Source organism: Crotalus tigris, unplaced genomic scaffold, assembly GCF_016545835.1.
Source record: "Crotalus tigris isolate CLP2741 ecotype Arizona unplaced genomic scaffold, ASM1654583v1 scf7180000018938.1368258, whole genome shotgun sequence".
Lineage (NCBI taxonomy): Eukaryota > Metazoa > Chordata > Lepidosauria > Squamata > Viperidae > Crotalus > Crotalus tigris.
In genome coordinates, this window is record NW_024097283.1 from 551,605 (window position 1) to 575,438 (window position 23,834).

The following is a 23,834-nucleotide window of genomic DNA, read 5'->3' on the forward strand; positions in this document are numbered from 1 at the left end:
TGGTGAGAAGGCAACAACACTGTTTCAAATCATTTATCTCTGCTGAAAAAAACAGATACTTATGGTGGAATTGGTTCATTCCTTCTCTTTGTCCACTATCACTAGCTTTTTTAAAAAATCTCTTCCATATTTACTCTTAAGTTCTGCAAAGAATTCTTTTCCTAAGTGTCTTGCTTCCCCATTTCCCTTTATAATTTTCAGTTCTCTTGGTGTAATTGGCTTTTCTTTGTAATGTGTATGAATACGCTGTTTGGAAAGGATGGTTTGGATTTTCATAGGCCACCCGTGTGGAACTTTCCTTAACTGATTGTACTACTAGAAGCCTTTCCCACACCTACTTACATAGTTTCGATTCAATCAGTTTCTCAATTTCTCTTCTAACTGATGTACAGCATGTTTTTCCATAACCTTTTCTCCACTTGACAGGCTTCTCTTAAGGTTTTTGTTATAAGTCCTGATCAATTTCAGAGCCCATAGTTACTGAATTATAGAATTTTTTCTTAAATTGATTCAGTGGTGGGATCACAAATCCCTTCCACAAGACATCCCAAATGTGTATTTTGCTTAGGCAAAGGGCATTGAATGGGCTCGGGCCAGTTGTCAAAACTTTGTGTGGTAGTTTCATTGGAATTGATTGTGCTTGGCTTCAAAAGACTCTCATTCCATCTGATATCAATGTAGATCTCATTGTGCTTTACAAAACACTTGATGCCCAGACTTCACAGATTGAGGTAGGTGCCGTATCAGTTACACCACGGGTGTCAAACTTGATCACAGCATGTGATGTATCATGACATATTGTGACAATGTTGCCTTTCTGGAGCCAGGATGGATGTGGCCTACATGTGACGCATCCAGCCCGTGGATCATCAGTTTGACACCCCTGAGTTACACCTTATCTACAAAGCCATTGACATCTGTTATGCATTTTCACTCCAGCACCAGTGTCTAAAGAACACAAATCAGAAGCGTTCCCAAAACAAAACAGTTTGGAACTTTGTCACCTTACAGGGGAGATAGGCAGCATAAAAACATAATAAATAATTATGGGAAGAAGCTATCTAAACATTCAGCTTCATAATCAATGGCTCCATAGAGGCTGACCAGATAGTATGCATGACCAGGGTTGATAGAACTAGACAGGTGACTCCATGTCTAGCTCATAACTCATTGCAACTTATTGTAATATTTTTACTTGCATTTCTCTCAATACAATGTTATGCGACAGTCTTAACTTCACATGATTCTAGCCTTCCAATCACTGATTAGTAGTGCACAGAGGAATGGATCTCTCCTCAATACTTTCATTCTTGTTCCCTGCCAAATTGAAGATGATACAGGTATAATTGGCTACTATAAACTCAATATCATTATGAGTCCAATCCAGGCTATACATATTTTAATTTTATACTTAAAAATTAAAATACTTGGAAAAATTATTCTGTAACTTATGCTAGCTTAGTATTCATGCTATTTATTAAAACAGCCAGGTTTCCAGAAATAGACACAGCTGTTTTAATGAATTGACTTAGTAAAACTAGATTGTTAAAGCAATTCCAAAGCAGCTATAGCTTCAGGTTGGTGAGGAATTACTGCTTTAATGAATAGCAAAGAAAGGCTGTGATTGTGCAAGTTTTTTGTAAAACACTTCTGAATCATTTTCAAACTCTGCAAAGACCTAATTCCTGTTGCAAATTTTGGCAATGGTTCATGTCCTATGATTTTTATAATATCTTCACTACATAGTTCCTACTCTTGGTTAAGCAACTCTGATTTATACCTGCCAGCAAGCTGCATTGATATAAAAATTCAGTTGTCAACTACCTTGGGGACTGTCACTTCTGGCAAAGGTCCTGGATTTAAAGGACTATGTTTCTAATTATGAAGTACATACATTTTCTGTTTCATTAAATCTAACCATCAGATATTCTCCTTTGTTTCTGAGAATTAATGGCTTCATCCACAACAAGTAACCTATGTGACTAAGACTCCTGGTTTCACAATGAAGTAACATATCATGGCTCAGGACTCAGATTCTACATCCTAATCTGATCCTAAAGAAGCTGCTCCAGTTGAGTTTGGAATGTCAGCCTCCAGAAGGACAAAGCCAGGAATCATAGGAGGCTGAACAGCTGGAAAAGTCAGGTGAAAGTGATATAAGGCCTTCCAGTCCCTGCACCAGACAAGTAGAGAAGAGAACAGAACAGTTATGGTCTAATAAGCTCCTCACCAAGTCAAAAAGTAAACCTTCTGATTATTGACAGCTGGCTGCAGCCTTATTTAAGAAATATTTCTGAGTTGGCTCTCTTTGCTGGAAACAATATCTGACTTCAGCTCAAGTGTGGCATTTGTATGTGTAGATTCTATTCTTGAATGTCTGAGTTTTGGACCTGCCGACAACCTTGCCCTGTCTCTCTGAAATCTGGATGAACCTCTATGCACTTCTGTTTCAAAAGAAACGGAAGACATGGTTTGGATTGTTCAAGGACAGGCTGTTCAGACTCATGCAGTCCAGCCCAGAACTGAAAAATCTTCAACTGATTCAAAGTGTTGACTGTACAAAGAGGCAGAAGAAATAATGGATCATATACTCAGCGTGCAAGAAGATCACACAAACTGATTGCAGAATAGATGAGAAAAAATTGGAAATCACAAAGATCTGAAAACAAGTTAAAAGGGTATGGCATAAACCAGTTGTGATGGTCCTACAATGGTTATCAGTAACTGAGTGCCATACCAAAAAATCTTGGATGCTACTTAGAACATTTGTATATTGCCATCTTTCAATTACAAAGGCCACAATGCTTTGATCTGCACATTTACTACGCCAATGCATTATGACATCCAAGATTCTTGGGAAGAACTTGATGCATGTGAAGGCCAATAACAACTAAAGAATTGGCAGTTGTAATTTCACATTGTTGAGCACATAATGACCATGAATCTTGCAGACTGTGTGACCAGCCATAATAATAATGCCTTTATTGTTATTAAGCATCTGCCTATTCCAAGTCCAAGGGAAGATAGGTGGACAAAAGTGCCAATCCCATTCTAAATATCTGACTGACAGTGTGACCAATCATAATATATTAAGTGTATATGCTGCTCATCTCTCAATGATGCTGGGCTGCTTGCAATAATAAATAAAAAGCACAGATGACCACTGAAATTATCAGTTGCAAATAAGCATCAAGCTGTCACATCTTCGCATGTTGGCTCTAAAAACCCAAAGTTTATATAAATATGAATGTCGTCTGAGTTTCAGTAATTGATCAGGAAAAGGGAGATATAAAGAATAACTGAATGAAGCAGCATGCATTTGTTTACTTTTTTTAAAAAAATGGCAAAAATAAAACTGTCAATATAGAAATGCCATCCTATAAATCTATGACAGAACTGCACTTAGAATGCTAGGCTGTTTCAAAAATTATATTGCAAGTCTTAAAAAGGTACAGAAAGAGGGCAGTGAAAACCACTGCAGCTTCCCTACAGGGAACAACTGCAGTAGTGGGAAGATCAGTATATATAAACTCACACATGATAGAAGTATATAAAATCAGGTATAGTAAACAGAATGAGGATAGAACAATTTTTCTCACATTAGAAGTGTAGACCACCTAATGAAACTACAGCCAATTTTGGTCACCATATCACAAAAAAGATGCTGAGAGTTTGGAAAAAAAAATCAGAGAAGAGCAACTAAGATGATCCAAGGCCTGGAGACTAAAACATATGAAGAACAGCTGCAGGACTTGGGTCTGGCTAATCTAAAGAAAAGAAGAAATGTGGGAGACATGATAGCAATATTCCAGTACTTGAGGGGCTGCCGCCAAGAAGAAGGGGTCAAACTATTCTCCAAAGCACCAAAAGGCAGGACAAGAAACAATGGTTGGAAACTGATCAAAGAGAGAAGCAACGTGAAATTAAGGAGAAAGTTCTTGACAGTGAGGACAATTAAGCAGTAGAACAGTTTGCCTCCAGAAACCGTGGTTGCTCCATCACTGGAGATTTTTAAGAAGAGGCTAGACCAGGGGTAGGCAACCTTGGCTCTTTTATGACTCATGGACTTCAACTCCCAGAATTCTTGAATCAGCTATGCTGACTAAGGAATTCTGGGAGTTGAAGTCCACGAGTCATAAAAGAGCCGAGGTTGCCTACCCCTGGGCTAGACAGTCACTTGTCTGAGATGGTATAGGACTATAGGTTCTCCTGCTTCAGCAGGGGGCTGGACTAGAAGACCTCCAAGGTCCCTTCCAGCTTCTATTCTATTCTATTCTATTCTATTCTATTCTATTCTATTCTATTCTAATACAGGAAAATAAGGGCCAATGAAGAATTTTTTAAAACAAAATGTTTAGCTAAACTGCAGTTTGCTGCCATTGCTGTAATTATCATCAGATTAGAAAGTTTTCAAAGAAGACTAGTCAAATCAACGGAGGAATGAACAAATACCAGTTGGTAATATATTGTTCCCTAAATCACAGGTGGTTTCTACTTTAAATAAGGATATTTTGGTCCATGAGTTTTCTAAGTGCAAATGGTTTAGCTATCATGGGATACAAGGTGCTGGAATAAATAGGTCCTTGGCCTCATCTGGCAGGGCTCCCAATCTTCCAGTTTTTTAAGACCCCTTTGTAGTTGTTATTGTGCTATATTTTTAGAAGAGTTTTGATCACCTGGTAGGCCATAGTATTTCAACCTTGTAAATGTTAAAATTATTTTAATTTTCCTTCATTCTTAGTTTGGGCACCTTGGCTCCCATTCTTAATTTATTTTTTGTTGTTATTGTTCCATAATTCCCTGCTTGTCCTGTTTATCTTGGATTGCAGGCTGCAGATTCCTCTTTCTTGGAGGATTATTTCAAATAATAATAATAAGCAGAAGAGAAGAGAAAAAACTAGAGAAGATAACAAAATACAAAGACCTACAAATAGAAATAGAAAGACTGTGGCAAAAGCAAGCAAGGGTAGTACCAATAGTGATAGGCTCCTTGGGTGCAATCCCAAAACAACTGGAGCACCACTTGAACACCATTGGCATTGACAAATTTGCTATTAGTCAATTGCAAAAGGCGGCCTTACTAGGAACTGCTTCCATCCTGCGACGATAGCTGTAATACCATCAAACATCCATATCTGCCTATCCCAGGTCCTGGGTAAGGACTCGATAGGTAGACAAAATGCCAAATCCAGTCTGAACATCTGGCTGACTGTGCGATGATCCATAATAATAATAATATGTTAATGATAGACAAGGTACATTGCTCCAGCTTTCTTTCTGTGAAAAGGAAGTCAACTATCCTCTCAAGGATAGCCTCCACCTTCTGTAACAATTCTTCTATAAGTTTTTTCAACTTTGGAGACTTGAATCTATAGTGTGAAATAATAACACATAATAATAAACTGGTGTACTAGTGATGTATATACTCTGTGGGATTTATAAATTAGCAATAAAGATCTGGAAATGATACTTGTGCTGTATAAATTGATATTCAGTTCAAGGTTTTTCCAGTTCTCATTCTTTTCTATCTCTCATTGGGAGATTTTAAAGAGAGTAAATCAAGCTGCAGAAGTCCAGGTTGTATAGATGTTACCCCAAACACTGAATGGAGGAATTCTGGGAATAGCACTTCAGCAACATCTGGTGAGCTAGATATCTCTGTGGTCCACCTTTAAAAATAATTAGTTATGAAATAAAATCAATATATCCAAAATATTTCCAGAACGAGCAGTGTGGTAGCTAGTGGTGAAGACGCTCACCTCCTACTTGGAAGGTTGAGAGTTCAATCCCAGGCAGTGACACTATCAGGGAGCAAAGAGAAAATATCTGCTGTGTGGCATGAGGAAGGGCTTTATTTGGCCAGTAAATGCTCCACTCAGTTGCCCCGACTCCATCCCAAAGCAAGGGATTACACATGGTCATTAAAAAAAAAAAAGATAATGTATCTGGAATGCTTTCCTGGATTCATAACTTGTTTGTTCATTCAGTTTATCGTAGTTTTTCTAGGATTAAAACATAGGTTTATGTTCTCCTCTCTTATGTTGACTTTATTTCAAAGTTATGCCATTTTAAAAAATAAAATAGCCCGTTAGAAATTATAAACTTAGTTTTAAAAAATGTGGACAGATTTAGCAACCTGGGGGACTTTGTGTCAGATGAATAAGTTCTCTGAACCCCAAAGGACTGCAGGCACGATGCCAGATTTTATTTATTTTTTTTGGCATGAGCTTACATTCTCAGTAATGTACACCAAAAAAACCAACACCCCCCCCCAAAGGATTTGTCATAGATAAGGGCAGCTTCTTTACTCCCATAGAGGAATGTAAAACATAGAATTATAATCTAACCCTCTGCTCAAAGCAGGATACCTTGTACAATCCTGGTCCAATGATTGTCCAGTCTGATTTTTGAAAGCCTCCAGCAATGGAGCACCCACAGCTCCAGGAGGTCAGCTATTCCATTGATTAATTGCTCTCAGTGTGAAGAAAATTTCTTCTTAATCTATCAAAACCTGTCTATAAAATCTATCACAATCCATTAGCAGCAGGGAGTAGAAATCTTACAGTTTTTGAGAGCTTGAGGAAGGAGAAGATAAATAAATTGAAGAAAAAAATCATAAATAAAAGAAACATTTTATTTGTTGCAACAATAATACAGAATACACTATAATATGATAAATGCATAATAAAAAACATTTGTAACAATAACATTTTATATTGTAATTATGCTTACATGCCTAATAATTATTATTTAAATGAGTACTTTTAAATTGAATGAATATTTTTTGTCAATGTATCATCTTCTAACAATATATTGGAAATATCTGAACAAGAAATATCCTTCATACTGAATTTTATGGCAAGTGCTGCAGCTAGAGTATCAACATTCAATCTCGATTTCTCACTTTTCCAAAATTCATTAGCAATTGAAAAAACCCTTTCAACTGCTGCATTAGTTCCAGTACAGCACAACGTAAATTGAACACCAAGAAAACAAAACTTTTCATCCCAAATACCTTAGTGTGATTGCTTTTTTTCAACTCAAAAATACATAGTTTTGTGGTGTTCATCTGGACTAAATAAAAGAATATATGCAAATAGTAGCATTTGGATAGTGCTGGTTCAAATTGAAATTTTTCCAATTTCATCATTCATTCATTCATTCATTCATTCATTCTTATTTTATTCTGTGACATATTCCTCTGGGTTTCTGTCTCAGTTCTGCCAAAGTAACTTGAGTCAGTTATGATCTATTTATAGTCAAGGATTCAGATGTCCATTGATCAGCTAGATCTCCTCGATAGATTTTTATTTTTCAAGGAAAATCATTGGTCCAATACTTTTAGCAGCATTTTCAGGTTATTGACAGATGCTATCAAGCTGCTTCTTCCCCACCCATATCTTCTCTCTAATAATGTGTTGATGTGTTCAGCATTGTTATAAATAACACTTCCTGTTTGGTTCCTCTTTTTTGTCTCAATTTTCTCTAGATTTTTTTTGGCCAGGGACAGCAGGAGACGATCTTGCTGTTTGTTCCTGATCAACCTAGACCTAGCTCATTCCTCTCCTCAATAGATTTAAGATTTTGAAGTATTCTTTGATCAGTTATCCTCCGATTCAAAACTAAATTATGTTGGATATTTGGGTAGTTTAAGAATTGCAACTGATTTCCTATAAGATCAGGAGGTGGCTATTACATAATTGGTTGCATTAATCATCAAAGTAAAACTTGTTTGAATCCTGGAGAAGTTTTTTCCTTTTATGAAATTAAAAAGTATTTTAGTTTTTGTTCATTTTCCTCAAAGAATAAATGAACAAGTACAATTTTTTGACTTGATTGTTGAATTTGGTTTTCTTTACCTGGATTTGGGACTTGTGTGGGAACAGATCATATTTTAGATTACAATTATTCAGAAATATTGAAGCTTCAAAAGGATAACATAAAGCATATTTACATTTGATGAGTTTCAAGAGGAGATATTTTAGCAGTAGATTAATGAAACCCATATTCTGTTCCGCAGCCCATGTAGAAGAATGCACAGTGGGGTATTTCAAAAATATTTGTATTTTGTATTTGGGCTCCAGGAAATCACTGAAACCTTTGTTGCATTCTAGAAGTGAACACTTCAGGCAAAAAGGAGTTGCTTTCAGTTGGTAGAACATGGGAACCACCATGCTGTGTCAAGTCTAGGCACATCTGGTCAGAGGTTGTCACACAGTGACCTACCTGATGCATCTATGAAGCCCATAGACAGGAGCCCAAAGAAGCCCTCTTCTTTCCTTCATGTAGACAATCCAAGTTTAGAAGAGAAGGATGAGGGGGGACATGATAGCAGTGTTCCAATATCTCAGGGGCAGCCACAAAGAAGAGGGAGTCAAGCTATTCTCCAAGGCGTCTGAAGGCAGGACGAGAAGCAACGGATGGACACTGATCAAGGAGAGAAGCAATTTAGAACTAAGGAGAAACTTCCTGACAGAACAATTAACCAATGGAACAACCTGCCTCCAGAAGCGGTGAATGCTCCAACACTGGAAGTTTTTAAGACTGGACGGCCATTTGTCTGTAATGATGTAGGGATCCTGCCTGAGCAGAGGGTTGGACTCGATGACCTCCAAGGTACCTTCCAACTTTATGATGATGATGATGATGATGATGATGATGGATCATCGCACAGTCAGCCAGATGTTCAGATTGGATTTGGCATTTTGTCTACCTATCGAGTCCTTACCCAGGACCTGGGATAGGCAGATGTGGATGTTTGATGGTATTACAGGTATCGTCGCAGGATGAAAGCAGTTCCTAGTAAGGCCGCCTTTTGCAATTGACTAATAGCAAATTTGTCAATGCCAATAGTGTTCAAGTGGTGCTCCAGTTGTTTTGGGATTGCACCCAAGGAGCCTATGACTATTTTATTATTATTATTATTATTATTATTATTATTATTATTATTATTATTATTATTATTATTATTATTATTATTATTATATTTTCCGTTTACTACCTTTTCATGAACTTCCATAAATAATTGGGTGGAAATGAAATTCTAGACTAGAGAATTTGGGTCTTATCCAAGGCTAAATATGAATCAAATTCCTGGTTTTGGTCTTAATCTTTAGTGCCATCTATTGCTACATTGTGGAAACTTCATCAACCAGAAAAGTCATTGGTTTTAAAATGCATTGCTTACCTAACTCATAGGTGCTAATTAATTTGTTAAAATGTATCCTGATTTTTAACTTACTATAACAAACTCCAAAAGCCAAGAAATGCATTGAATGGGCTCAAAAAAGGCTGTATAAATTTTTGCCCCCAGGATTTACTGTCTAGTTAAAGCCAGACAGTTTTATTATAACTGTTTTTATAATACAGACTCATTTACAGTCTAGACCATGGATGATGGAGACTTAAGAATCCTGTTCACAAGAATCTTTTTCCTTTTTGTAGAAGCTCTAGTTTTCTTTGAAAAAGTAGTCTTTAGTATAACTACATTCTATCTCAATTTTGCAAATTCCTTAAGATCATTGTGGATATAGAGGAGGTATCAAAAGGTATTCAGGTCCAACCACCCAAATATAGAGTTACCAAGGTAGCAGACTATACTTAACGACACTAAAACTAGACAATAAAATTACAAAAAACAGATTGTTATTTTTTGAATGAGGGTAAGTTGAGTTTGCTGTGTTTTCCTGTTGCCAGACTTCATTGGTTTTTGCTAATTCTAATGACAAAGATAGCAATTAATAGTACTTTTAGCGGGGAAATACCAAAAGTGTGTTGTATAAGTAGACGGATTGGATTATGCATTTCATTGCCACCCTATGTGGTTTCTTCACTATGAGGGCCTCCCTCACCCAATTAAGGCAGCTCGAGCTGCTGCAGGACTAATTCATTGGTATCAGTTTGGCTAAAGGAAGATGGCTTTCTCTTTCTGTTGATATAAAGAACACAATTAGGTCCTGTGTTTGGTAATCAGTCTGGACAGCCCAAGATTCCTGAAACATGTTACTAGATTATACGTCTCCCAGACAGAAATTAGAACCTAAAACATTTACTTTAAAAAATGAAGTCTTTACTAGTTCAAGTAAAATGATGAGGATTCAAAACAGCAAATGATAGCAAAGAAATGCTGGATTGTGCCACAAGGTTTTGATGGGTCCTCTGAGAAAATTAACTTTGAAGGGCGCCTTGAGCACATGCAAAAATAAAACCCTAGTCTTGTGTTTATTCCATCCTAGATTCAATTTGAACACCTGATCCTTATGTTGCCTCAATACAGGGAGGCCAGATAGTTATGCCTAACTGGGGATATAGCTGCACTGGAGGATGTATGACTTAATTCTTTCAGCAGCAGGCCTCTACAGACCTTAGTGCATTCCACGATTGCTAGGGACTTTTCCAAAGTATTGCCAATATGGTCTTAGCATATTGCTTTTCACTCCTCTCAGAGACATGTCTTTTAAAAGAAGTGTGTACATGTGTAATTTGGATTAATGTATATGCACTTAATGGAATATGCATGTACTTAAGGAGAGCACAGATTATTTTGAGTGTCGACTTAAATCGTTAAGTCTCAATGAACAATTTATTGCAGCGCTTTGACCAGAATATTTACATGTTTTATTAAATCTTTACAATCAGCAATTATAATCAAGTAGACAATTTTATATACAGAGATTATGTACACTTTGAGCTCAGACTTTTACATCACAGTACACGTTTGCCCTTAGGGATATTGTATACGCTTAAAATCGCCAGACCAAAAAATCCAACAGTAGTGTTAACAAGCACCCCTTTAGACTTTTTCATAAATTACATCATAAGAAAATATATGGCTGTAAATTGGGCTGGTAAAAAGTCTTACAAAAATGTGGATGTATGGTATGCATTCATAGAATGTTCTCTCTTTATTGTACTGACTGTTGGGTTATATCATCCCTCGGACCTCTTTGTACCTGCGCTAAGTAACCACATGGAAAGAAAGATGGAGACAAAACAAGCAGGTAAAGGAAGAGCCCAATTAGAGATGAAATAATAGTGTACCAACTTCTGCACGACTTCCCCTTTAGGTTAGATGCATGCAAGTGGCTTTCGTGCCTCTCATAAAAGATGTCAGAATGGTAGTCTAAAAAGGCTGATGTGAAGATCTTAATTAGGTAACTTCTCTCCAAAAAGCCATTAATGTAATTAATATGTAAACCTTTTTACTGTTGAGCAGGCTTATGGCTATAATGAAGAACTAGATATATAAAAAGGACAAGCTATATCTGAGGTAGACTACCCACCTTTCAGATGCTCCTTTCTAATGGCAAGCAAGTATTTCAATAATCCCTGAATCAAGGAGGAAAACTCAAAGCATTTGCAGACATTTAATGGCAGGCACAACCTGACATTCATGATATGAACTGGGTATAGGGAACAGCAGGTGTGCAAATTCTTAATAAAGAGCTGTATTAATAGTTAATGTAAGAGGTGGTGAAAATTTAGTGGTTGTGTACACAGATATGAATCTGTCCAAAATGCTTTGTGAATTTACGCTACTAGTATATGATCTTATCAGAAATAAAACAAGCAAGTCCTGCTACAGGACTAAAGAAAAAAGCAGCTTGGCAAATTATTCTAAATCAGAAGAAATATTTTAAAAGCCTTTACTAAAGGTGTTCCTATTCTGGATATGCAATGTAGTCCAGGTGTTTTTAATGTATTTTGTAAGCTCCAAACTCGTTCTCCTCTACCACAGGGCCCTAAACTATCAAATGACACTTTAAAGAATCCAGTGCTGAAGTTCTCTGAAGGAATATCCTACTGCACAAAAATCAAGTTTCACATCTAAACACAATTTGGGGTTCATTGTATGCAAATAAAACATCTTTTTAAAAGTTAAAGGACACTTGTTTTGTTAATTCACTAAAACTCACGACCATTTGCATCCAATTCCTGCAAAAGTCTTACCTAGGTATCAAATTAATCTGTACATTCAAAAGGCTGCTTTACACACTGTTAATTTTTTTGTAGAAGGACCTTTCAGCAGTTTGCCCTACCTACCTACTGTATATACATAACTGCAACAAAAGTGGTTTTAATCATTTACTGTGTATCAATCTTTTTTGACCAAAAAGTAACTTCCACCTATGAGAGCAAAAGGATCATTCATTCCATCTTCAGTTCCGGCTCAATTGGAATATAAAGCAGAGCTGGTTTAACTCTCACGCCATGGCGGTTGACCTTTCCCTGATACAGAAACCCATTCTTATCACTCAGTTCTATGGGGAAACAAAATGCTGCATTAGAGGGAAGCCACCAATTCCCTCCAGAAATCTGCTATCTGGTGCAATATTGGATAGTCAGGTTTTAGTAATAAGGAGAATGCAGAGATATGCAGTGTAGCGGACTTGCATATGACAAGCCTTCCCTTACTACCTATTGCATTTGATCATGTGATCTTTGTCAATTTTTGCAAGAAATCAACTGTACATGAAAAAGCCAAGTACAGGATGCAGTGCATATGGCTGTGTCAAATTATTTGACTTTTTTCTTCCTAAAAGTAAAAAAAAATAAAAAATGAAATTATAATGTTAGGCCGTCTTATTTGCTTTGTTTGCTACACTGGGTTTTGTTTTTAAAAAAGGAAGCTAAATTTAAACTTAAGACATTTGTGAAACATGATTGCTGTGAAATATTTCTGCTACAATTGGAAAAATAATCTATACTAGTGATGTGCAAAACGTTCTGAATTCAAACTGCTCTGTTCCAAGTTTGAACAGGACTTTTCCAGAAGGACTCTGAATGCAAAGCACAAAATACCTGCTATGAACCTAGGTCAGGAAGGCATTCTTACAATAAGCACAGATTCACCCAGGTTGAAGTTGAAAGGTTTCAAATTCAACATGTTTTGCATACCTCTCAACCATACATGATACTAGTTTTTGCTTGACTTCATATTATGCTAAGGATGCATTATTTTTTGTTAAGATACTGACCGCTTTTTACAGAAAGAAAACATACAAATTTTAAGATACACACAGAATAGGATGATTTTGATGTAAGGCCCACTTAATTATAAAAAATGCAGAACAAAATACATTAAATCCTAATGCAAGATAATCTCGTACCTTTTCCAGAGATTGGGAAGGATACCAAGTTTGGCTCATCTTGAACTTGCCTTTTAATGCACAACATTCAAAACCAAAGTGATGGGAGTGTAGAGAGGTTTTTATCCCATTATCCATAAACAAGTTTAAGAATTATCCAGTTTTTCTTCTTTTTTTGTTAATACAACACATTGCTTTGGTTTACAAACTAACTTGTCTTGAATTAAGAGCAAAGAATAATATCCAAGTGAATTGGTCATTCTTCAAAGTGATAAAATGGAAGAAGTGATAAGGAGGTACAGCACACTTACTACATTAAGTGGCACAAAACAATCACAGCTGCCCATTGCTTCGCCTTCATCATAAAGGCACAACAAACTATTTTCCACCAGGTCTCCAAAAAGACTTTGAGATACAATATTGACTCTCAAAACAGCATAGCCACACCTGCCATTCGTGGCCTTTATGGGCCAAGATGTAATGCTACAACTGCCCACTCAGGCTCACTGGTGCATTAATCCCACTGCAGTCATTTCTTTGCCTCCCAAAGACTATGCTAAGCTAACCCACAACAATCTGGAACACAGGAAGGATTCATATCATTTCCCCTGAATGAACCCTTCTGTATTACAGCACCATGCAAAGGAACTCTGCAAATGGGTCGATTGCACATTCCCATTTTTAAAACAAGATAAACAAACAAAAAAAAACAACAGTTCAAATTATAACACATGCTGGGTTTTGCCAAAAAAAAAAAACCTGGCTGCTTGTCACAATACTGAACAATTCTTTTTGAATTTCAGATATCAGAGCCATTATCTCCTCAATAAAGTTCACAAGCAAAGTTATTTGAAGTTATAGTTCATCTTTTTCCATCATTTCAAATGCTTCTATGTCTTCATTCCAATCAGCTAATATTGATTCCATAGATTGATCTTTATTACTCCAGTTATTGTTGGGACTGGAATCTGTCTCAATCTTTGATTGTTCCTCAGGATGACTATCCTGTTCTGATGCTTGACTGCTACTACTAGTTTCCTGGAATTCAGGGGTACAAGAATCTTGGTTTGTTTGAAGAAAACTATTGCTGTCTGACCCTGCAAATGAGCTCATATCAACTTCTCCTTCAGATACTTGAGAGACCAAGTTCAAATCTGTTGAAATCTCTTCCATTTTCTGGTTATGAGAATCATTATCAGATGACATCTGATCCACCGTTTCCATTTCCAAATCTTAGAGGCAAGGGGAAAAAAACATTTTTTAAAAAATATTTCTAGTTTACTTCCAGCTAGAAGTACCATATGACCATAAGCAATATCAATTTACTTTTTCTTAACTATGATTAATAGTGTCAAAGCTAAACTCCCAAATACACACCCTTTGAGATTCTTCAAGTTTATATATGTCAGAGAATATTATAAAGAAATAAGTATAAATTACTTACTTGATTGCTAAAACAAGGATAATTTTCTCCTCAGGAAATTGATTAACCTAGGTTTCCATGGAACCAAATGTTTCCCCTTACCCCGAGCAATTGTTTCTGAACATATAAGCATTAAAATAAACAGCATTGCAGAATTTGTCCAATACTGTGTTTACCTATTTTGAGTCTAAATTTTCAAAGCATTCTAATATTAGGATGTACTTAGAATCTTAATCTCCAGCATTATTTGAAAAGAAATCTTTGATCACTGCACTAAATTTCCTGAAGCTGGAATTAAGAAACTAGTTGTTGCCTCCCATAATTTATGTGCATCTAAAATATTCATCATTTTTTTGAGCTGTGGCAATTTTTGACCAAGCAGTGATGATACTGAAGAAAATACCTTGACTACTCTCTCATTCATCATAGTTTTCTTAATGAGAGCACCCAACACAGGCATATTTCTACAACTAGATTTTGTACATTTCTTGTTGGATCAACATGTCAGCAGCATCCCAATAACTTTTAAGCACAAACTATCCATAAATTAAGGCTTAGATCTTGCTGACTAATTTACCATTCACTTAGTTGTAGTATTAGGAAACATCTCAAAGTATCTTTTTATCTTTCTCTCTCTTGGTAAAATATGTACAGATATTTTTAATACTTACTGCTATCAATAATGTAGTTTGGAATCGTTTTATCTTTAAATATAGTTGCTGACATTCCAAAGGTAGCACAAGGAGAAGGGAAAAAGTACATGTGCATAAATCCACAAACCCACCAATTTTCAAGTATGTTTGTTTATTTACTTAGCTGCTGCTTTAGAAAAAAAGCTCTCTAAATAAGATCTCAACAGGATTTATATGTGTGTATTTATTTGTTAACTAGATTTATAAAGCCACCCAATTCAATCAGTGTGACTCTGGGCAGCATACAGCATGAAAACAAACAACACCCTCTACCGCCATATAACATGAAAACATTTACAGTATATAAATATAAAACACAAAATATAGAAATGGCATTGCACCATAACAAAATAACCAAAACAGAACTCCACTCAAATGGCCTCTAATGGCAGGAAGAGGTGAGGGAGCCAGCTCTTAATGGCTTTCCTAAAAACGAGAAAAGTTAGGCCTGTTGTTATATGGGTGGGGTGGAGAATGACAATGTTCCAAATAGGAGCAACCACAAGATTTAAAAGGAAGGACTTGGAGCATATCCTCCCTGTTGGGAGCATGTGGGATGGGCAGACGTTCTTTGGAGACGATAGTCCAGTGATGGCGAACCTATGGCACGTGTGCCAGAGGCGGCACTCAGAGCCCTCTCTGTGGGCATGCATGCTGTCGCCCCAGTCCTAGGCCTTCAGCTGGGTTTTATAAAAGCTTTTTGCTTTAGGCCTCTGCCGCCGTGTGCAAAAAAAAAAAGGTTCAATCAATCAATCAATTTCAACTTCTGGCGGGAAAAAAAAAGATTTCGCAAAGTTGGAATTGATTGAACTTTTTAGTCCCACCCAGTCTGCCATTACCACCGCAGCCACATCCACCCAATGGGCCACACCCATCGATACATAAGTGGGTTTTGGATTGCAGTTTGGGCACTCGGTCTCTAAAAGGTTTGCCATCACTGTGGTAGTCCCTCACGTAAGCCAATTCTATGCCAAACTGGGTTTTTAAGCTGACAACCATCACTTTGAATTGCATCCAGAAGCCTACTGAAAATCAATCCAGTTCACACAGTAGCAGTGTTATACAGCACATATACGAGATGTGCTCATAACTACCGACAGCGCTGCATTCTGGACTAACTGAAGATTCTGGATGGTCTCCACATTGCAGTAATCCATTTGGAAGGTGACTAAGGAGTGATTGATTACGAGCAGGGCGTCTCAGTCCAGGAATAGGTGCAACTAGCACATAAACTGCCGTTGTATAAAAGCCTCATTCGCCAGAGCTGCCACCTGTTTTTTGAGTAGGAGCTATGAGTTCAGGAGAACCCCCAGATTGTGCAATAAGTCTGAATAGGGTGCCATCCTATTCAAAATGCTGGAAACCCTCCAACATCTAAATAAGTGGGTCCCCAAATCATAACTCCTCAATTTTGGCAGAATTGAGGGCACCTTCTTCTTCCTCACAAACTCCATACATGAGAAAGAACCTCAACAGCTTCACTTGGACAGCCAGGGACAAGGATATATCACTGGATATCATCTGCATATTGATGACACCTCACACCAAATCACAGATGACTTTCCCCAGTGGCCTCATGGAGACGTAAAAAAGGTGGGTGGTGAGTATAGAGTTCTGAGGCACACCTCAAGTAGCAAACTAGGGCTCAACCACTCCCCTCCACCAACACCCACTGGAATTGGCCTTGGAGCAAGAAAAACCAGCCCAAAACAGTGTCACCCATTTCTTATACTCTAATCCTGAAATGGAGGTGACAAGCAAGGCTTTAATCTGATAGCAAACTTATTTCCCATAGAATATAGCAGGAGAAAGTTAGGATCATACTTAACATTTACACAGAGAGAGAGAATTCAAACTAACTGAATTTAGCTTGTCACAGTTTATTTTTTCCTTAACAATTAAATCTAATACTTCCTACTGCCTTAGCTTAAATAGGAGATAGAATGAAGCTTCTCTTCTTTTTTTAAAGTAATGTTTTATTGTTACTTTTGATTAAATGCCTGTTATATAACCACACAATCAAAACTCATAGCCCCAATTGTCAGAAATTTTCATTACTCTTGTGATAACCACTCTTCTATGTGGTTAGAACTGATCATTCTCAGAACCTTAAAGGCTGCAAAATTTCTACTGAGAGTTTGTGGTTTTCAGAACCTGCCTGGCACTTTTTTCACATTGTTTTTCCTATGCACTTTTTCCTACATTCACTATATTTGTATACTTTGCTTTTATGACTTCTCTTGGACTGTAATTAAATACAAAGTATTAGTTATTTTTTTCTAGTTCCTATGGAAGGGTACCAGGTTTTAATATAATTAATATTCTTACATTATGAAAATATACTTTAATTATTGAAATATATTTCAATAAAATATTTATTTTCTTAAATATGACAAGGGAACAATCTACCTGCTGCTACACATTCTGACTGCAGCTAGGCTTGCGTTAGCGCAAAAATGGAAAAGCAAGGAAATTCCCACAGAGGAAGAGTTAATACATAAAATATTAGCATGTGCGGAAATGGACAGGCTCACAATGATATTAAAAGATAAATGTGGATCAGTTTATTATGAAACCTGGGATAAATTTTACCGCTGGAGGAATTTGAAGAGGACAGGAGGGATTAAAGATGAATGTTAAGATAGAAATATATGTTATTTTAGAACAAGTATTGTATATAAAACTTAGATGTAGAGATGAATAATTGATTGTAAAAAGTGGAATAATCTGATAAGAATGTATATACCGGAATGTCACGTCAAATCCAATGTTTGTTTGTTTTTAATTGTATTATAAATAAAATTTGTAAATAAAATAAAATAATATATATATATATATATATATATATATATATATATATATATATATATATATATCTTATTTAAATATATTTCAATAATTATATTAAAGTGTATTGTTATAATATAAGAATATTAATTCATTAATTAATTTTATATTTTATAAATAAAGTGTTTCATCTTTAAACTTTATATATATTTATATTTTTATACATACACATATATATATATATGTATGTATGTATGTATGTATAAAAATATAAATATATATAAAGTTTAAAGATAAACACTTTATTTATAATATATGAAACAATTCTCTTGGCCCTTAAGTCTCCATTATTAACAGATTATGAATTAACTGGTTTTCATCTTTTCTGTTAATGCTACTTTCACTGACATCACTATAGTGCTCTTCCTTTTAGAGATGCCCAAATTCAGTAACAAGAAAATAAAAAATTTCAAGTACTGTACAAAAAGGTATCATCCCAAGCTGGTGGGGTGCAAGCAATAGTATGTTAGCTTGCAATATAGTTTCTATCTTAAAATAATTTCTCTTCAGTCAAGGAGATACGTCCTAGCTCTTTTTCTATACTAAGCTTTTCTTTAAATTTGGGCAAACAAAAGTATATTTTGAACTGTTATCTCACTTCAACAGAAAGGAAAACAAAAGTTTCCACACATAAGAAGTAGCATCAGAGGACCTTGGTGTATGTACAGAAGCTATGCATACACATATTTACATTGTTTTTAATGTTAGATGATGAAATCATTAATTAAAAATATCTGCGATTTCAAGATATCGATAGGATAATATGGGCAAAGAAATACACCAATACTCTTTTAAATGCCTTGATCTGACAGTATGAAAATGAAGACTCAATCATCCAGGCCAAAAGTATCTAAAAAGGCTAACTCATGGCAACTGAACCAAAGTTTATTAAACTGAGATATTTCGTTACTCATCCACATAACTTCTTCAGTCAAAAAACATTTTGATTGAAGACGTTACTTGGATCAGTAATGAAACATCTCAGTTTAATAAACTTTGGACCAACTGTCATTATTTAACCTTTCTAGATACTTGGTCTGACAGAAATTATAATTTGAAATAGCAGTCGTTTCCAGAAAAAAGTATGAATGCCTAATAGAGACAACTCCTGGTAGTTTATACAAACAAAACTTATAGTGAAATTTGGAATTTGACCTATAGTTTGCTATAATCTCCAAAACCCCATTCTTTATAATATGTATTTCAGAATTTTCTCCAGCATTTTTCTAGAACCTGGAAGTGTTTAGCAGACATAGTAAGACTAAAGTCTTCCAATGAAAATTGTTGGGTTAAACATGTATTTGTTTATTTAATTATTAAAAATAATTTAGCCCAAATGTTCTCCAGACTTAAAAGAAAAACAAACAAAAACAACCAAATTATGCTGTTTCTGTACTTCTACACTATCCCAAAAGTTCAACATTGCAATATTCTTTAAAAAAATAACAAAACATTCAGGTTCAAAACTAAAAATGGTCTTCATGAAGTTGCAGTTTCCTTCTCATTCTTTCTTTCTATATTCTTCGCAACTAAAATTTAAAACTACAGGTAGTCCTCAATTAACGGTGGGGACTGGAATTGACATCATTAAGTGATGCAGAGATAAATTGTGTCACGTGACCATGCTGTTTAGCAATGGCAATTACAGCAGTCCTGATTGCTGACATTAAGTGAGGACCACACAGGTTCTTAAGCAAGGACTTCCCGTGACTGCAACTCTGCCTTTCTGCCAGTTTTCCCAGTGACTTTGCTTGTGAGAAGCCAGGAGGGAATATTGAAAATGAGGACACAACAACAGTGGGACTTCCAAGGCCCAGTTGTAACTACCACTCATTCAGTGTCACTTAAATATGAACAGTCACTGATCATTAAATAAGTACTACTGTGTGACTTATTGGGACTGCTTTTAATCTTAACAAAGACACACTCTTACCTCCTTTACTTTATTAGAAAGCAGCAATTTTGTCCTTACCTCTGTCTTTTGCTTTATCTGAAAGCAGCACTTCTACACCTTCATATGACTGAATGGCATCAAGAATAATATTTCCTTCCTTGTTGAAAAGAAACAGCATGGGGATAGTGATATCGTCTGTATTCTTGCCATCACCCGCCATTTGAAAAAGGGGAGCGGTATCACTGCTACTTCCTTCATTATCATCTAGGTAGCAAACATAAGTGTTTTCCATTAAAATTTCCAGTGGAAATTTCCATCATTTCTACCACATTCACATTTTTATGGAGTATTTTATGCCGTGCGTTCAGAAGGTATTCAGACCCCTTTCACTTTTGTAAATTTTGTTATGCGGCAGTGTCAGGATCCAACTATATTTCCTTTCTATCTATCTCCTCTGATCTAAAAAACCAATTCTTACCCTCTCCTGAATCCTGCCATATTCGTAAGGGGGAGGGGGAGTATGCATGAGGGTTTTATTACTTTCACTTCCTCTATTCACTACAAAGTAACCTTTTGTTTATTCACCTCAGGTCTGCTAATCATCACAATGTAACCATTAGCCTTTTATCCTATGCCCCTCTGAATTTCTCCTCCTTACTGGCCAGCTAGGAAGGGGTGTGTATGAAAAGATGCAGCCTCTGGAATCTGGTTTATTTATCAGTCATCAAAATAAGGTGTGAGGAGCTATTGAATGATCATGTACAATGGAGCCGGATTGATGTTATCTTTTCCTGGATTTAACACCTAGAAATCGCTTAATAATTGCGGACATGTTTCTACATTGATTGGAGTCCACCTGTGGTAAATTAAATTGATCGGACATGATTTAGAAAGGTACACACCTCTCTATAGAAGGCCTCACAGATGACAATGGATACTTGTAGCAGAGTAAAAGCCATGAGGTCAAAAGAACGGCCTGCAGAGCTCAGAGACAGAATTATTGCAAGGCACAGATCTGGGGAAGGCTACAATAAAATTTCTGCTGCATGGAAGGTTCCTAAGAGCACAGTGGCCTCCATAATTCTCAAATGGAAGAAGTTTGGTACAACCAGGACTCTTTCAAGAGCTGGTTGCCCAGTCAAACTGAGCAATCAGGGTAGAAGGGCCTTAATAAGAGAGGTAACCAAGAACCTGATGGTTACTCTGACTGAGATCCAGAGATCCGGTGTGGAGATGGCACAGAGTTCCAGGACAACCATCACTGCAGCCCTCTACCGATCTGGGCTTTATGGCAGAATCACTAGACAGAAGCCTCTCCTCAGTGCAAACACATGAAAGCCCACTTGGAGTTTGCAAAAAAGCATCTGAAGGCCTCTCAGACTGTCAGGAACAAGATTCTCTGTTCTGATGAAACCAAGATTGAACTGTTTGGCCTCAATCCTAAATGTTATGTCTGGAGGAAACCAGGCACTGCTCATCACCTGTCCAATATCATTCCAAGAGTGAAGCATTGTGATGGCAACATCATGCTATGTGGGTGTTTTTCAGCAGCAGGAACTGGAAGATTGGTCAGGGTTTAAGGAAAACTGAATGGAGCAAAATACAGCAATATCCTCAATGAAAACATTTTGCACAGCGTTCAGGACCTCAGACTGAGTTGAAAGTTCACTATCCAACATGCCAACGATCTAAGCACATGGCTAAGACAACACAGAAGTTGCTTAGGGACAACTCTGTGAATGTCCTAGAGTAGCCCAGCCAGAGTTCTATTGAAGATCTTCTGGAGAGACCTAAAAATGGCTGCCAACTAATGGTTGCCATCCAACCTGACTGAGCTTGAGAAGATTTGTAAGGAAGAATGGCAGGAAATCCCCCAATCCAGATGTGCAAAGCTTGTCGCGTCATACCCAAAAAGACTTGAGGCTGTAATTGCTGCCAAAGGTGCTTCAACAAAGTACTGAGTTAAGGATCTGAATACTTGTGCCAATGTGATATTTCATTTTTTTTCTTTTTACTAAATTTACAGACATTTGTAAAATTCTATTTTCACATTGTCATTATGGGGTATTGAGTGTAGATTAATGAGAAAAAAATGAATTTCAACAATTGTAGAATCAGGCTGCTGCATAACAAAATTGACAAAAGTGAAGAGGGTCTGAATATCTTCTGGATGCACTATATGTGCAGTAAAGACTTAAGTGATCTATTTTTTTCATGGCAGCAATAATCTTTAGAAAATTATTTTAACAGAAATAGGAAGTATAAATACTCATAAAGTTTTTAAAGGAATTTTAGATATATCTTTAAAAATGTTATGGATAGGTGCTGATTTTGTACAATAGGTAATACCACTGCCTAATATTGCAAGATGTCATGAAGAGAATCCAAATCCCAGAAGCACAAGTAAAAGTTACAGTGACAGGAATAAAGAACTTCTACTGATATACTTTAAACACACATATACGTATATCTGCATGCATCTCTAAGCAACAAGGCCTAAAATAATGTGAGAGTTTAACCTCAGTTTCTCTACAGCTTCCATCCCACCACCCAAATCATAATACATGCTTAGAAATGGAGTACAAAGCAGTACAATATGAAATATCCCATTCTAAAAAAAGAAATGCCAACATTCACTAAGCTAGCAGAAGTCACCAGAATGAACCTAGGCAACTGTTTGGACTGCCCTTCTTATGTCTACTTTTTTGCCTCTATGCCAACTTGCCATTTGGCTTTCTTTGCCAAATCCACCTGGTGGTCTTGGCATACAGTTCAGATACCAACACAATCTTAAGGCACTGAACTACTAGCTAAGTTGTTCAAGGAGTCCTATCTGTTTCAATGTTAAATACATTGGGTTACTATACAGGTAGTCCTCAAGCCTGCTCCTTCCATTCGTAACTCAAGGATTCATAGGAGTGAATCTCATACCTTGAATGTGATTCACTCCCAACTTTCGCCCACGCATTCGCTAATTTAATGCTTGGGCGAATGAGTGGCTCATTAAGTGAACATGAGATATCTCAGGGTGGGAAAAGGCCACGAGAGGCCTAATGATGGATTAGACCATCTGCTTCAGACCACCCAAGCCCCCCCCACTGAGATATCTCATGCTCCCTCCCCTGGGATCCTCATAATTGCTCCCCCGCCCACTCCTGTGAGGATTATCTTACCTTGTGAAGAACTGTCTACTATCCAGCCTCACTGCTTCTTTCTCTGCTCCCAGCAAAAGCAGGAGGAGGCCTGCAAGGCCCAGAACAGATCTCTGGAAGCATGTGGCCACCACTCACGGCCTCTGTTCTGGGCCCAGAACAGACCTCCAGAAGTCTGCGGAAGCATCCCCCCGCCTCTTTTCCAGGTGGCAGCGGTCCAATGCCGCTGGCCTGATGCCCAGATTGAGAATCCGGAGGTCGGCGGAAGCATCCCCCAGCCTCCTTTCTGAGCGGCAGTAGTCCAGAAAAGGCCTCCAACACGCAGATCGGGATTCCAGAGGCATGCGGAAGCCACCCCCAGCTTCAGTTCCATTCTCTGTTGCAGAGAACAGAGGCCTAAAGTACCGTGAGATCATGCAAGACCTTGCACCACTGATCTTGTATGATCTTGCATTACGTTAGGCCTCCATTCTCTGTGAATGCACTGAAGACATGGAGCAGCCAAGAAAGCAAAGGATCTCGATTTTCGCAAGGTGAGTATTCAAGGCCTAGTGCCTAGGGCAGTGGTTCTCAACCTGTGGGTCGGGACCCCATTTGGGGTCGAACGACCATTTCACGGGGGTCGCCAAACAACACAGTCCGCCATTTTTTTCCCCTTTTCCTTAGCTGTGCTACTCCCTTTTATTCTATTGGCTTTTGAAAGCCAATAGAGCAGACTCTCTTGAATAGAGTCTAATT

At 37.1% G+C, this 23,834-nt stretch overlaps 1 protein-coding gene across 2 annotated transcripts in view; it reads right to left on the reverse strand.

Annotated features, from left to right (window-relative positions):
- Positions 1-10,547: 10,547 nt before the first annotated feature.
- Positions 10,548-23,834, reverse strand: part of EDEM3 (ER degradation enhancing alpha-mannosidase like protein 3) — a 43,203-nt gene continuing 29,916 nt past the window's right edge. The window contains exons 19-21 of one of the 2 annotated variants that reach the window (XM_039357608.1): positions 20,023-20,208; positions 15,183-15,230; positions 10,548-14,320 (exon numbers count right to left, since the gene is read on the reverse strand). In XM_039357608.1, the coding sequence (XP_039213542.1) occupies positions 13,944-14,320; positions 15,183-15,230; positions 20,023-20,208 (611 nt within the window). In that variant the 3' untranslated portion in view covers positions 10,548-13,943. The remainder of the gene's footprint in view (positions 14,321-15,182; positions 15,231-20,022; positions 20,209-23,834) is intronic. The other variant, XM_039357609.1, reaches the window with a different exon arrangement.